General features: G+C 45.8%; 2 protein-coding genes and 1 pseudogene across 2 annotated transcripts; 2 read left to right on the forward strand and 1 right to left on the reverse strand.

Moving 5' to 3' along the window:
* Positions 1-53: 53 nt before the first annotated feature.
* On the reverse strand, positions 54-2,503 carry LOC136477048 (protein HIGH CHLOROPHYLL FLUORESCENCE PHENOTYPE 244, chloroplastic-like). Its single transcript, XM_066475057.1, has 8 exons — positions 2,377-2,503; positions 2,034-2,290; positions 1,827-1,925; positions 1,396-1,590; positions 1,068-1,160; positions 875-970; positions 499-639; positions 54-400 (listed from the first exon to the last, which is right to left on the reverse strand). The coding sequence occupies exons 1-8, from the start codon at positions 2,486-2,488 to the stop codon at positions 224-226; spliced, it is 1,170 nt and encodes a 389-aa protein (XP_066331154.1). The 5' UTR covers positions 2,489-2,503; the 3' UTR covers positions 54-223.
* Positions 2,504-2,772: 269 nt separating this feature from the next.
* On the forward strand, positions 2,773-6,856 carry LOC136473018 (WD repeat-containing protein DWA2-like). Its single transcript, XM_066470716.1, has 14 exons — positions 2,773-2,910; positions 2,995-3,078; positions 3,207-3,339; positions 3,444-3,555; positions 4,252-4,351; positions 4,525-4,652; positions 4,756-4,825; positions 5,405-5,493; positions 5,755-5,800; positions 5,899-5,969; positions 6,048-6,121; positions 6,197-6,255; positions 6,336-6,404; positions 6,503-6,856. The coding sequence occupies exons 1-13, from the start codon at positions 2,863-2,865 to the stop codon at positions 6,375-6,377; spliced, it is 1,056 nt and encodes a 351-aa protein (XP_066326813.1). The 5' UTR covers positions 2,773-2,862; the 3' UTR covers positions 6,378-6,404; positions 6,503-6,856.
* A 2,070-nt stretch (positions 6,857-8,926) lies between these two features.
* On the forward strand, positions 8,927-9,471 carry LOC136469614 (uncharacterized; annotated as a pseudogene).
* Positions 9,472-14,310: the final 4,839 nt, after the last annotated feature.

The following is a 14,310-nucleotide window of genomic DNA, read 5'->3' on the forward strand; positions in this document are numbered from 1 at the left end:
GAGGCCATGAGTTTAGAATAATGTAAGTTGACGTGAAACCATAGACTTTATGCTGTTTTGCACAAACTTCGGAACTTTGATAGCTCAAAATGTTAAGATTCTATACACATCATCTAATAGCACAGAGCAAATGCAAATATACAGGAAAAAATTGTGCTCGCTCATCTGTCATTTGAGGCACAGATCTGTAAATTATGTCCCTAGGTCACAGAAATCCTTCTTATCAAAAGAATATGTCGGTTTGCTTGGATTGTGCCTTGAGATCCTTTAACTTCTTCAAAATGTTGGTAAAATAATCTTGTAAATATTTCTCTAAGCTGAGGATGTCATTCCCATCCACCCCGAGAAGCTGGTAGGTCTCATTCATTGGAGCAGAGAAAACTGTGTCACTTGAGAGCACCTGGTTTAAAGAAATGTTCTATTAGTTTTCACAAGCTATGATACAAGTTACCATTATATGGACACATGTAAACTGAACAGAAAGGACAACATGGTAACCTCTGAAAATGCCAGTCTGTCAGCCACATCATTTGTCCATTGGAAGAACCGTGTCAACTGACGAGTAAATCTCAATACCGCAACAGGGACAGTGGTTACATTGGCATCTTGCCCAGCTAACCTCTCACACAAAGTAATCACCTGAAGAGGCAAAATAAAGAAAAAAAGATGAAGTACAATATACAAACAATAAACATAATTCTCGGAAGCATCATTTACAATATCTAGCATCACAAACAAAATGAACTGCATAACATTTTGAAAGATAACAGTGATACAAACTTAATGATCTATGAAGATAGATTTATTGATCAAAACTTTTCTGGACATACTACATAATTAATTTCCTTCAAAAAGACAGTGTGCAGTTTATTACCTCTTGAGTTGTCCAAGCTCGTGGGCCAGCAAAAGTCATGAGTTTCTTGTTGGCCTTCTCATTCCGCATAGCTATAAACGTTAGTCGAGCTACGTCCTATAATTTAACCAGAATGTGTCAAAGGAAAGCTGAAGGAGAGGTTCAAAAAGATATCGGTGATCCCATTTTCAAATGGATAAGGGGAAATATAAACCTGGGTATCCATGTAAGCAATCCGAGTTGGAGCATCAGTTCCCCAGACAGACTTCTCTTCTAGTATAGGCACAGCATATTGCCCAATAAGACCCTATTGCAAACAATGTTAGACAGGAATTTATTTCTGGATAAACAAGCAAATATGACAATGGCAGTATGTATCAACTCGAGGTCATATCACGACTTGATCTTTTAATAGTACAGTTTCACTAACAAGGAACTGCCTTTTGTAACCTATCATCATTGTACTTCACTAGGATCATTGACACTAAGAAAGCAGTTTTCTAACCAAAGACTCAGAATCACAGGGAGAGGATCAAATCTACCTGCATGAAACCACACAAACGGATGATGATATAATCCAGACCACTGTCCTGAATAAACTTCTCAGTACAATACTTGATTTCCATCAAGGGAACCTCAGGATGCTTGTCACAGTTGTGGATGGAATAGAACACATACTTTTGAATTCCCATAGCCTTTGCACACTGTATTAGAGCAACTTTTCCTTCCCAGTCTACCTAAATGGAATAACCATCAGCAAGTCTAAACAAATGATCCATGGCATATATGTTAGTACAATAAACCATGCTTACAAAAACAAACAATGCAGCTAGATGAATTTCTTCGCTACTAAGAGCAATAAAATTAGCTTGAGTAACAACCAGCAAAACTGCATTGATGCAAGAATAATATTCAGGACAACAGAGAAGCATAATCATTTGTTACTGTATTCACAGAAATGGTCGTAGCATACCGTCCGGATGGGCTCTTCTGGCCGTCCTGTCGCACAGTCAATGACGGTATGAATACCAACAAGTGTCGCAGGTATGGTCTCCGGCTTGCTGAGGTCGGCCTAATCAGCTCCAATGCAAAGCACACAAAATTACCACCAATAGCAAAAGCAAGTACAACTGCACAGATTGAATAGTGCGGTAGCAATGGCAGCCCGATGTAACCGTACATTGACGACAGTGGCGCCCCAGTCCCGGAGGAAATCTGCCGGCGCCGGGCGCGGCCTGACGAGGCACCTGACGTCGTAGCCCTCGTCCAGCGCCCTCCTGACCACCTGCCGCCCCAGCGTCCCCGTGGCGCCCACCACCAGTATGCTCGTCGGCCGGACGGGCGTCCCCTGCGCAATGCTGGTCGGCGCCACCGCCTGCGCGTTGCAGGTCACCGCCAGCCTGCATCGCGATCCAACTGCAGAAGCAAACACGCACCCTGTTACTCGGGATCGGGAGGCAGCGCACGACTCGCAGGTGGCTCTCGGGACGGGAAGCAAAAATGGCCGGGGTACCTTTGGTTGCGCAGGTGGAGGAGGAGATTCGAGCGGCTAGCAGAGGAGAGGGCGGCGCGGCGGCGCAGGCGGCCCGGGGAAGCGAGCTGCGATGGCAGCGCGGCGAGGCCGGTCGACGCCATGGCGTGGGCGGGGGGGCGGTTACTGGCGTGGCCCGCCACGGGCCTTCTGGGGTGGGGAGGAGTGGTGGAGAGGGGATGCGGAGCAGCCGATGCCCGTTGCGCCACGTCCACATGACCACAGCCGTAGCCCCCCGTCATCCGTTTCCTCCTCCACGTCACCATCCGCTTCGTCTTCCCTCTGCTATTATTACGCCACCTGCTCTCTAAACACGTCTTCCACAAGTATAATACGCTTTCACTGTGCCTAAAACGTATTTGTGCTTCGTCTAAAGGAGTGTGGAAGGCCGAAGGCGGCTGCCTGCTCCGCGCGGTCTCTTCCGTCTCGGAGCGAGCGATCAGTGGCGTCGCCGCGCGGATCCGAAGCGCGCGCGAGAATGCAGGGCGGATCCAGCGGCATCGTCTACGGCGGCCTCAAGTACCAGGCAAGCAAGCAGCAGCAGCAGCGCCTGCTGGAACCTTCTAGAACAACTTGTCTTAACCTCTTCCTCCTTTCTCTGCTCTTGCAGGCGCGGTGTATCGCCGACGTGCGCGCGGACGCCGGCTCGACCACCTTCCTCGCCGGCACCCTCAGCCTCAAGGAGGAGAACGAGGTGCGTGTCTCGGGGCCATGAAGGCGCGTCGCGTCTGGTGGGATTGCGATTCGAGTAGTACTTTTCTGTCAGGGGAAATGGCGTGGGATTTGATTTGGATCTCGATTCCTCTGAGTGCGTCCAAGTAGGTGCACCTAATCCGGCTTTCGCCGGCGGAGAGCGAGCTGGTGTGCGATGGCCTCTTCTACCACCCCAACGAGATCTGGGACCTCAAATCATGCCCCTTCGATCACAGGGTCTTCTCCACAGTCTACACGTCTGGTAAAGAACGGAAAAGTTGCCTCTCTGTTCGTGAACATTGCAATTTGCAAATCTGTAGTGTGTGATTTTCTTGTAATTTGGAAAAGTCGTGATGTGAATGCCAGGTGAGGGCTACGGTGCGTCAGTTTGGAAAATCCCAGAGGTTAATGGGCAATCAAACTCACCTCAACTTGAGCAGCTCTTTGAGCTTAGTGGGCATACGGGCAAGACTAGACGGTGAACTCCTGTTTCTGTTGATTTTTGGTTGCTCTAGAGATGTTTGATCTACTTACTGTACTAGATTCTTCCTATGCTTTGAATTTCAGACTGTGTCCAACTTTGGTGGCTGAAATGCAAATGTGGGGTTAATGTTCCTTCCTGAACCGCATGGTGTTTATTTGTAGTTAGATTATTTTGGCCTCATTTTTGTGACTACATCACTTGTTTCACTGCACATGAACATTGAGATAAGAGTATAGTTACTAAGAAAGATGCAATGAACATTCTGTCCTGTCTAGCATGCTGCACGTGTTTCACATTATGAGCACCATTTAAGCAATACAAAGATTATTTCCCACAGTGCTCGCGAAGGACATAATACAACAACAACAACAATAAAGCCTTTAAGTCCCTAAACAAGTTGGGGTAGGCTAGAGTTGAAACCCAGCAGAAGCAATCAAGGTTCAGGCACGCGAAGGACATAATAGATTAGAATATTTTATTTCAACTTTTCTGTATGAATCTTTTAAACTAGTCTCGCTTGCTTCATATATTCTTAAAAGCTTCTTGCGATATGTGTGTCATCTTGTTTGGGACTTACCCCAACTTGTTTGGGACTTAAAGGCTTTGTTGTTGTTGTTGTTGTTGCTTCTTGTGATATGTGTGTCATCTTTATTCATGGTTCTTGACACCTCTAAGCTGGTTATTTTGCAGTGTGATTTGGTGGCCACTTGGAAAGCATGATAAACTAATTAGCATTGATGACCGAAATATTTTTCTTTGGAACATAGACACGTCAAATAAATCAGCTAAGGTGTGCCATCATCCTTCTGTTTATCAATATATCATCAGCATACTTGCAAAATACTTTCTCTGTTTTCAAACATTGACTTAAGTACCAGATTATGAAATGTCAAGAATCTACACACCATCTGTTTATATACTTCATATTTCACAATGGTGTTAATTTGAATTCATACATTGCAGGTGATCTCACAGGGATCAGCTGACATGCTTCCAAATTTACGTGGTGGAGCTTGGGATCCACACAATCATAATTCAATTGCTGCAATATCTGATTCATCACTTCAGTTGTGGGATCTACGTTCTATGGAGTTAATACTTTATCTTGACCTTCTATTATTTACTATGCTTCTATCTGTAGTTCAGTTATTGAAATGTTGCAGTTATGTTTATCTTTAAATGTACCATTCTCAGAAAATCAACTGCAATTGAACATGCACATATACGGGATGTGGATTATAACCCCAAGAAGCAAAACATTATTGTGAGTTCGACACTTACTTTCTTGTTTCCCATATCAAGCAATACTTCATATATATTTGCAGCAAACGAACATTCTTATGAATTAGCTTTCTGTAGTAACATTGAAGACAACAACTTTGTATTACCTTCTGTTTCTTGGTTACATTTCAACTTTATTTTGTTATATTTTGATCATGGAGTTTGCATATTTTTTCTTGCTTCAGTAGTTAAGCATCTAGCCTACCCCAACTTGTTTGGGACTTAAAGGCTTTGTTGTTGTTGTTGTTGTTCAGTAGTTAAGCATCATGTTCACACTGGGGTATGACATGAGTTGTTGCTTCGTTATTATTAAATAACTGATTAGAACTCTTGACTGTGTTTTACCAACAAATTCATTTTTTATTGGTTCATAATTGTATTAATTTAATCTAGCTAAGTCCCAATCCAATTTTGTAGAGTCTGCCTAATTGGACACCCGTGTTCAAGTTCAGTAACAATGACAGCTATTACTGGTTCATTATTGAATTGTTATCAACTTATTTATACTCCTGCACCCAAATAAAATATTTGCTTCTGATTAGTAATCGATTATACACTTCAGGCAACAGCAGAAGACGAATTTGGAATTCGCTTGTGGGATCTCAGAATGCTTAAGCATCCTCTAAAAGATCTCCCTGGGCACTCACATTGGTATGTACTGTGTAATAATATACTCAAACCAGAATCTTTCACTGCAATCTTTAAATGTTCTCAATCTGTTCTGTTTGCATATATGTTGTGAATGCATACGGTTTGACCTTACCTTCCATCGAACAAGAGCAAACTTCATCCTTTTCAGAGTTAGATTTCTGGAAATGCTTCGGTCACTAACATGTGTGACTACACGGGCCTGTTTTGACTTTCTTATCTAGCAAATATCGAGGATTTTTTATGGTCTCATTATTTTTACAGGACATGGGCTGTTCGGCACAATCCTGAGTATGACGAGCTGCTTCTGGTCCGTCTCATTCCTCCCTCCACATGCAACTTTTTTGGGGGATTAAAGTAATGATATATTGGGTTTATTGTGTACTGATGACATTGAATCTTTTGTAGAGTGCTGGAACAGATTCAACTGTAAATTTATGGTTGGCTAAAGTTAGCAGTGACGATTCTGAATCTGATAGGTCTCTATTTTTTTTCTTGTGCTTGTTAGATCATTTTGTTTAAATTTGGGATATTGATGCCTGGTCATTTTTCCACAGCCCTTCTGGTTCACCCAATAGGCAAGAAGAACCATTACTGAACTCATATACTGACTACGAAGACAGCATCTATGGTATCCTCCAACCTTCATACTTTGCTTGTCAATTAGAACTTTGACAAGGAATCACAGGGTTAATTAAAATTGTAGGTATTGTATGGAGCTCCCATGATCCATCATTATTCGCTTCTTTGTCTTATGATGGAAGGGTATGTGCTTGCATCATTTATTGCCTTGTGGAACTTTGCCTTACATGTCCTAAACATTCATGAGATTCTCTGATGGTCAGATTGTCTTGGAATCAGTCAAGCCCTACTTGCAGAGAAAATGAATCTTGCTCGTCTATCTATTTTGAATCGTAAGGCGTAAAATATGATTCCTCATTTCCTTTATCTTGTCATTATTACCGGATTTATCTCATGTCCTAATAAACTGTTCTCTCCCTGCAACCTGCAGGCTTGTTTGTTCATATTTGAAGCCGTGTAGCTTTGCCTTGCCATTCTGTACCCTCTTAACAAGCCGTGTAGCAATGGCAGAAATATCAATAACAAGATTGATGCAGAAATCATCTTGGCTGACATCAGGTCTTCAGCCCACTTTATTAAAGCCAGCAATGGTTGCAAAAAATCAGATCTAGCTTCAGTTGGAGATAGTACAGCACAGTTGAGACTGTCTGCAGTTTCCTTTCCTGTATCTTCAAATTTTGTCTGCTAGGATTTGATGTTCAGTTGCTAGAAACTTGGCTGTGAAGATCTGATCTGTATGTTAATAACCGTTGTCCATCTGTCTGAAATATTGTTCCTTACTTGATTCGTAGGATGTTGTATATTTGAAAAGTGTTCAGGAAAAGGTCTTGCGTTATATGATGAGGTGGAGTTGGACTGAATTTGTAAAACCATTCAGAATTTCAGATTACTAGGATTAGCTTGTTTTTTTTTTTATTTAACTCTTCTGTTTGGCATTCAAAATTTCGTCCTTTGCAGGTAGAGTTGAACTGAATTTGGTAAAACCATTCAGATTAACAGGAATAACTTATTTTATGAACTAGTATTATGTTCTGTATTCAAATTTTTTTCTTCTTTGGTTCACAGTAGTTGCCCATCTTCTTTGCTAGTTACATGTTCCTATAGTTGGTCCATGCCCAAAAATGTGCTTAATGGCTCAAATAGTTCATCACATATGTGCATTCCTCAATTTAAGAAAAAAAAAAGTGAGCTTCATTTCCAACACCCGTGTAACAGCTACGCAATCCAAGTTCTTTGAATTAATAAGTGAACCATAACCTAAGATTCTTCTATAGTTGTCCAGGTTGTACATATATAGGGTCTGCTGCATTAGCTTGTAAGTCAGATTTGATTGTATTAGACAATGTAGGCACATAAAAGTTGTCACCCCCCACATACCTCTACTAGAAAAATAAGATCTCAACTAGAACATGAAGGTGACTATATTTAACAAAAGGGGATGCAAACAACCAAATACAATTTTATCAAGCTCGGCGTACCTATGTAGGATAACCAAACATCAAGACGTTGTTTATGTTTACAATTGTTTGAGTTGTGGTACATAATGTATAATACAGAATGTAACCAACTAATTAAACCTATAGCATCCCTTGTATAGTACATTTTATTCTCTCGGGTCACACTTTGGGGTAGGGTGGATTCCACATGCGTTGGTGTCTCCTCCAAATCTCCAATGAATATATATCGAAGGCTCGAAGCCATCTAAAGCAATGATGAACACAATTTTCCACAATTATAAAACATATATCTGAATCATCACGTATATCATTATTTTGAACTAAATACTTCCTTACAATTGAGCAGAAAAAAATCGCAAAATATATCAGTTCATTGTTTGATGTTTTCATCTAACCTAAACAAAATTTTCGTTTGAACACATCTTGTTACCAACAGCAAACCGCATCAAGGGCATGTTTGGTTGCCGCCCTCGCCTGGGCTTGCCTGCCAGGCAAGCGATCGCAGCCCCAGGCGATCGAAATCCAACGCCTGGGGTCGCTGCCTGGCGTCGGAGCTGCCTGGGAGGCAGCAACCAAACATGCCCCAATTGCAGGAGAAATCTACATCTACTACCTCTATAATGTGTTTTTCAATCTTTGGCGAGCAGCATATTTTTGGAGGAAGGAAACGACCTCAAATGACCTCTTTGTATTTATTATTTTTGTTGGTCGTTTGCGCGTCAAAGTGTCCTATTTTTCTTAATATATTTCAGATCTTTGAGACACTTTCTAGTTCCTCTTTCAGAAAAATTTTCAAATAGGAGAACCATTTTAATCAAACAGTAAAATTAATTAGGATATTTTATAGTGATAGAAATACAATTCTAATAAACCATAATTAGTTTTTAAAAGAGACAGTAAAATGTGCCCCATATCTGATAAAAGTTAAAGCATATAATTTGGTCATGAATAGGGTTCTTGTTTTATTCTCAACAAAATGCTTTTTGTCTGCATTCCGAAGGGGAAAAGGGGCGAGCAGAGAACCCGTATTTAACGACAACACACTCACCGTACTGTGCTGTGTGCTGTAGTAGTGTAGTACCACCGGGGATATTTAACTTTTTTTTTCATCCTCACGTATGGCATTGGTTCGTTTGCTATTTTTGTACGCGCCCTATATATTTGTCATCGTAAATAGTAACATTTCTAAAAAAAATTCATTTTTGTGAGGTGACACGGTAGATGGGCACGTCAGCATGGCAGAGAGCCTAAAAAGAGCTACAAAGCATGCGAAATGATCTAGGTACCCCTGCCGCTTCTCTCCCTCCTATTGTTGACGCGTGGGCCCCACGTCCACAATCACCACACAGAGAGGGAAGGATTTTCTGGGCCCGCGCCGCACGACTCTCCGGCGGGCGATGGACACCAACGCCACGGACATGGACGAGGCGGAGGCGGCCTTCTTCGCGCGGTGGGGCCGCCGGTGGTGCTGCTTCCCCTGGCCCGCCTCCTCCTCCTCCTCCTCCTCCTCCCACCAGTGGGTCGGCGGCGGAGGAGGAGACCTAGTGGCAGCGCGCGGTGGACGCGGTGCTCAAGGTGCGCGAGTGGTCAGAGCTAGTGGGCGGCTCGCGGTGGAAGACCTTCATCCGGTGGTTTGCCCGCAGCGGGCCACCCACACGCCCCACACCACCACTTCGACGGCCGCAAGCTCAACTACGACGCGCTCAACTTCGACGAGGGCCACGGCGCCAGCCCCGAGGGCGACTACACTGGCTACCGTGACTTCTCCGTGCGCTTCGTCGCCCTGCCGGCCTCCGCCAAGTCGTCCATCGACCTCACCGGATCCACCTTGGGCATGGACAGGAGGGCGTTGCCGTCGCCGGGGGAGATGAAGAGGAAGCCGCCATTGCCGTTGGGAGCGGGGAAGGCTCACCACCATATACAGGGGCGCCGAGCCACCTAAAGCCTCGCCTACACCAGTCGCTGCCTCCATGGCTCACCACCGCCATCGCAGACCTAGGGAGGATGCCGCCGCCTCCATGGTGGAAGGACACTCCGCGGTGGAGTGGGGCCGGCTGGAGACAGAAGAAGGAGGCGAGGGCAACTTGGTCATTTCCCGTGCTAAGTTAGGGCTCCTAGCCACGCTGGCATGCCCATCTAGCATGCACTTGAGCAAAAATAATCAAAAAATAGGAGGGTTATCGTTTGCACAAATATATTAAAGATATGAAGGCACGCCGAATCGGCGGCCTCTCAGGGTGTCCACGTACGTTCTTTTTATTTGGTGCGTTAGATAGAAATTCCACAGCACAGATGAGGTGCGTCACAACCGGCCTTCATCCGTGCATTCCACAGTAGATAGATGAAGCAACTGCACGTATTAAATGAAGTACGACTTCCTCTGATCATAGGCGGCATGCAAATGGACGGTGGCGCGTAGCAGAGAACGGTGGATTATCGACATGCATGGTCGGTGCCTAAGTAGTGGGCGGCACGCATGTGAGTACGCGTGCATGCATACTGCTGGGCCTTGTTTGCTTTGCAGAGCTAGGCTCCACCGTGGTTGTCACACATAAAATGGTGCTCCTTGCTCTTTCTCTCTCTCGAGTGAATGGCAGGCGGCAGCAGCTCCGCTCCTCCCCTCCTCTCTCTCCTCTCCGCGCTCTCGCTCTCTCCCTCGCTCCTCGTCGCAACCGCCGAGGCTCCCCATGTGACAGAACCGTCCAATTTATACAAGATCAAGTACGGTTGTCTCCGCTAACATGTTGACACACCCATACTTTCACTCATATAAACCCGGTAGTCCGCCGAGTGTCCCGAAAGACCTCGGTAAATCAACATCACAACCAAGATCGCATGATTAAGCAAATACACATCACATACATAGGGTTGCAGCGGAAATAATATTACAAATGGGTTCACAAATAAAAGTACCAATTTGGGTTTCAAAACCGCTTAGTGAAAACAACATAGCTTTCAAATGATTACATTAATATAAGTTCCAAATATATTGCTAGCATAAGTGACATCATCCGACAAAAGCATATAGATGAGAAGTAAGTATAGAATCACCGAGCCCACCGGTGGTTAGCCACCATCTTCAATAGGTCAAGAACATCACCTGCAACAAGGTGGGATAAACCCTGAGTACTCGAATGTACTTAGCCAGACTTACCCGTCTTAAACCAAAATAAAGCGACACCAAGGATTATGCATGGCTTTCTTTAGTGGGCTAGCTGACTTGTTTGCGAAAAACATAAGCTATCATGAAGAAACCATTTTAAGTACTTTGCATCATCTTTATTATGACCTATCCATCTAGGTAAGCACCTGTACTATAGCAATCACTTGATTAACCAATAACATCCAGTTACCAATTTAGATTTAGCATATCCCATACCATCCAGATAACCATCATTGTTCCATAATAATTACTACGATGCCGTAACTCGAGTCGAGTGCTCACTATCCAGGAGCGATGGTGATTTATTCCTTACACAAACCTCACTCACTCGCTAAAGTGAGATATTGATCACCGAGTCAACTATCTAGGAATCTCGAGTTTGCCAGGAACCACATGTACCCGGGGGCCGACCGACTGCACTTTGGTCTTATCATCTCGCCCCCGTGTCCTACCACACCTGCTCTGTCGACAAAATATGGTCGGCAGTCCACCGAGAGGGGTGCCCGTGGTGGTAGATTATCGGTAGGATGCATGTAATCAGGAACCAGATGGTGACACAAGGCGCAGAGACAACGATTTAGACAGGTTCGGGCCGTCTGGTCGACGTAATACCCTACGTCCTGTGTCTTTGGTGTATTGTATTGAGATGTATACTGTATGATCTGTCCCTGAGGGGGACCCCTGCCTCTCCTTATATACTCTGGAGGAGGAGGGTTACAAGTAAAGTATCATATTTGGTACTATTACAATATCTAGTACAACTTGTAATCTTGCCATGTACGCCTTGATCTCACGGGCCGGGCCACCTCGGATGGTGCGGCCCATGTACCATCTTGTGGTACCCGGGGGTATATCCCCCACAGCTAGTCCCCGAGTGCTATGTATTCTGATGCGACACGCCGTTTCAACCTTCTCCGAACAGTGAGGCTTGAGTTCTTGACATCTCCGACCACCATTGTCGCCGGAGAAGGAGGTTGTCCGAAGAATGTATGGTGCTCTTAAGAAGAAAGAAAAAGATTTCCGTCCTGGGAAGTGTGCCCACTTGTATTTCTGAAAAGAAATGTAAGTGCGTCTTGAAGCGTAGCGTCCTTGATCATCAGAGGCGTAGAGGTCGAAAAACAAACACATTCACCGCAAGGTGAAGTGTGCCCACTTAGTCTCCGAGCCTGGTAGTAGGTGACGTAGGCACGTGGTGCCAGGGTCTAAAAAGAATTCCCAGTTAAGTTGAGAATCCAACCGTCGTACAGGCGATACAAGATGCACCGGCAGGTGCATCGTACTGATGTAGTCCCCGAGCTTGCTGGAAGGCGAGGTATGAGCTTGTAGCAAGGTCTAAATGAGAAAGAATATCCCAACTGTATGCGAGTCACCAGTCGCATGTAGTTGAGACGCAAAGTCCCCGAGTTGCGGTCGAAGAGTGGTCGAGGCAGTCCTCGGGCGTAGGTCGAGAAGCGAGCGACGAAGTCCCCGAGCTGTGGTCGGAGAGTTGTCGAGGCAGTCCCCAAGCACAGGTCGAGGAGCGAGCGATGAAGTCCCCAAGCTATGGTCAGAGAGTTGTCGAGGCAGTCCCCGAGCACAGGTCGAGGAGCGAGCGACGAAGTCCCTGAGTTGCGGTCGGAGAGTGGTCGAGGCAGTCCTCGGGCGTAGGTCGAGAAGCGAGTGACGAAGTCCCCGAGCTGTGGTCGGAGAGTTGTCGAGGCAGTCCCCGAGCACAGATCGAGGAGCGAACAATGAAGTCCCCGAGCTATGGTCAGAGAGTGGTCGAGGCAGTCTCCGAGCACAGATCGAGGAGCGAGCGATGAAGTTCCCATGTGTAGCTCGAAATTCCTATAATATAAATATGTAGAATGGTAGTACATGATGTACAAAGTAATAAATTATGGAGAAAATGATGCTCAACGGCCATTTGTAAATGAGCATGATGTGATAAAGCAGTTGGTGCTTTGTAAACATCAGTATTAATGTGAAGTTTGTGTTTATACTTAATATAAACTGCCCGACCAGTTAGTGTATAGCTGAGTCTCCAGCCCTAGCTAGCCCGTTAACCATAACGCGGGGCGCGGACCCCGTGCACATGTAGGAAGAACAAAGCGTCGCTAAGGAGCCGCTGCCGACCACCCATAACACAGAGAGCAGACGCTCGTGCACGTGTAGGGAGGAGCCGGAGACAGAGCCGTCTCTGGAGGCGTCCGAGCGTCAACAGGACTGGTCGAGGATTTGCATTAAGTATAGATGTATGTCATCTTTAAGATGGTATACATGGACAAATATTATTTGAAGAATAATCATGACGAGGACGCTGTGGAGAAACGTCATAATAAAAATTATATTAAATATAAACATTAGAAGTGTACTTATCTTTCAATAGAAATCTGGTCGATAGTGATAAAGTTGTCCGGTCCTCGAGCTTTCTGACTTGTCGTCACGACGGTGGTCGCAGTTGTCGTAGCGCCATTCTTTGCGGCGATCATCATTGCGACGTGGTCTGGTGGTCGATGTGGTCGGAGCTCGGCGGAGCTGCTCGGGACGTGGTCATCGTGGTCGTGGTCGGAGCTTGGCGGAGCCGCTCAGGACGTGGTCGACGTGGTCCGGAGTAGATGCAGTTTAAAGAGCTCGGCGTAGCTCGCTTGACGGCTCGACGTGGCTCGCTGACGGCTCGTGCGGCTCAACGTGGCTCGCTTAGCGGCTCGCTAGTCGGCTCGATATGGCTCGCTAGACGGCTCGACGATGGCTCGGACGGCTTTGCCTTTGGTTGTTCCACGAGCACGGTATGTGGCCTTGACGTTCTGATCTGTTCTGTGCGCCATCTTCTTCGAGCTCCGGCGGCAAGCATGCACGCATCTTGCTAGCTTTTGGGCACGTTGACAAGTCGTGTCGGCTTTCTGCACGATCGGATTGCTCGCATGATTGCGAGTACGTGCGTGTAGCTTGTACGGCTCTTGATAATTAGCTCCCTTTTTGCTCGCTGGCTGAGGATAACGTGGATGCATTTATGACCGTGTAGATGCATGCATACTCCTCCATGCAAATCCGTCTTTGTTTGCTTATTGATACGTGACTCTAAAAGCTAGCTTGCATGGCCTTGCAGATCGGACGTGGCCTTTGGTTCGATGAGTCTGATCAGTCGGCTCGGCTGTTTCTGGGACGTGGAGGAGCGTGTTGCTGGCTGTCGTCGAGGCTGGTAGTCGCCTCTCATAGATGGATCACGGCAACATGTTACACGACACGTAGATGGATCTTCTGGCTTTTCTGCAAGATTGGTTGATAACACGCCGCCATGATTCGTAGTCTCGGGATGTTGAGCCCGTAGGGCTGAAGGGTGATCTTGAGATCCCATCTGGTTCGCTATAGATCAGCGCGCACAGACCCCTAAAAGGGGACCCCTACCTGGCGCGCCACTGTCGACGAAATATGGTCGGCAGTCCACCGAGGGGGGTGCCCGTGGTGGTAGATTATCGGTAGGATGCGTGTAATCAGGAACCAGATGGTGACACAAGGCGCAGAGACAGCGATTTAGACAGGTTCGGGCCGTCTGGTCAACGTAATACCCTACGTCCTGTGTCTTTGGTGTATTGTATTGAGATGTATATTGTATGATCTATCCCTGAGGGGGACCCC

The sequence above is a fragment of the Miscanthus floridulus genome, chromosome 8 (assembly GCF_019320115.1).
Source record: "Miscanthus floridulus cultivar M001 chromosome 8, ASM1932011v1, whole genome shotgun sequence".
Lineage (NCBI taxonomy): Eukaryota > Viridiplantae > Streptophyta > Magnoliopsida > Poales > Poaceae > Miscanthus > Miscanthus floridulus.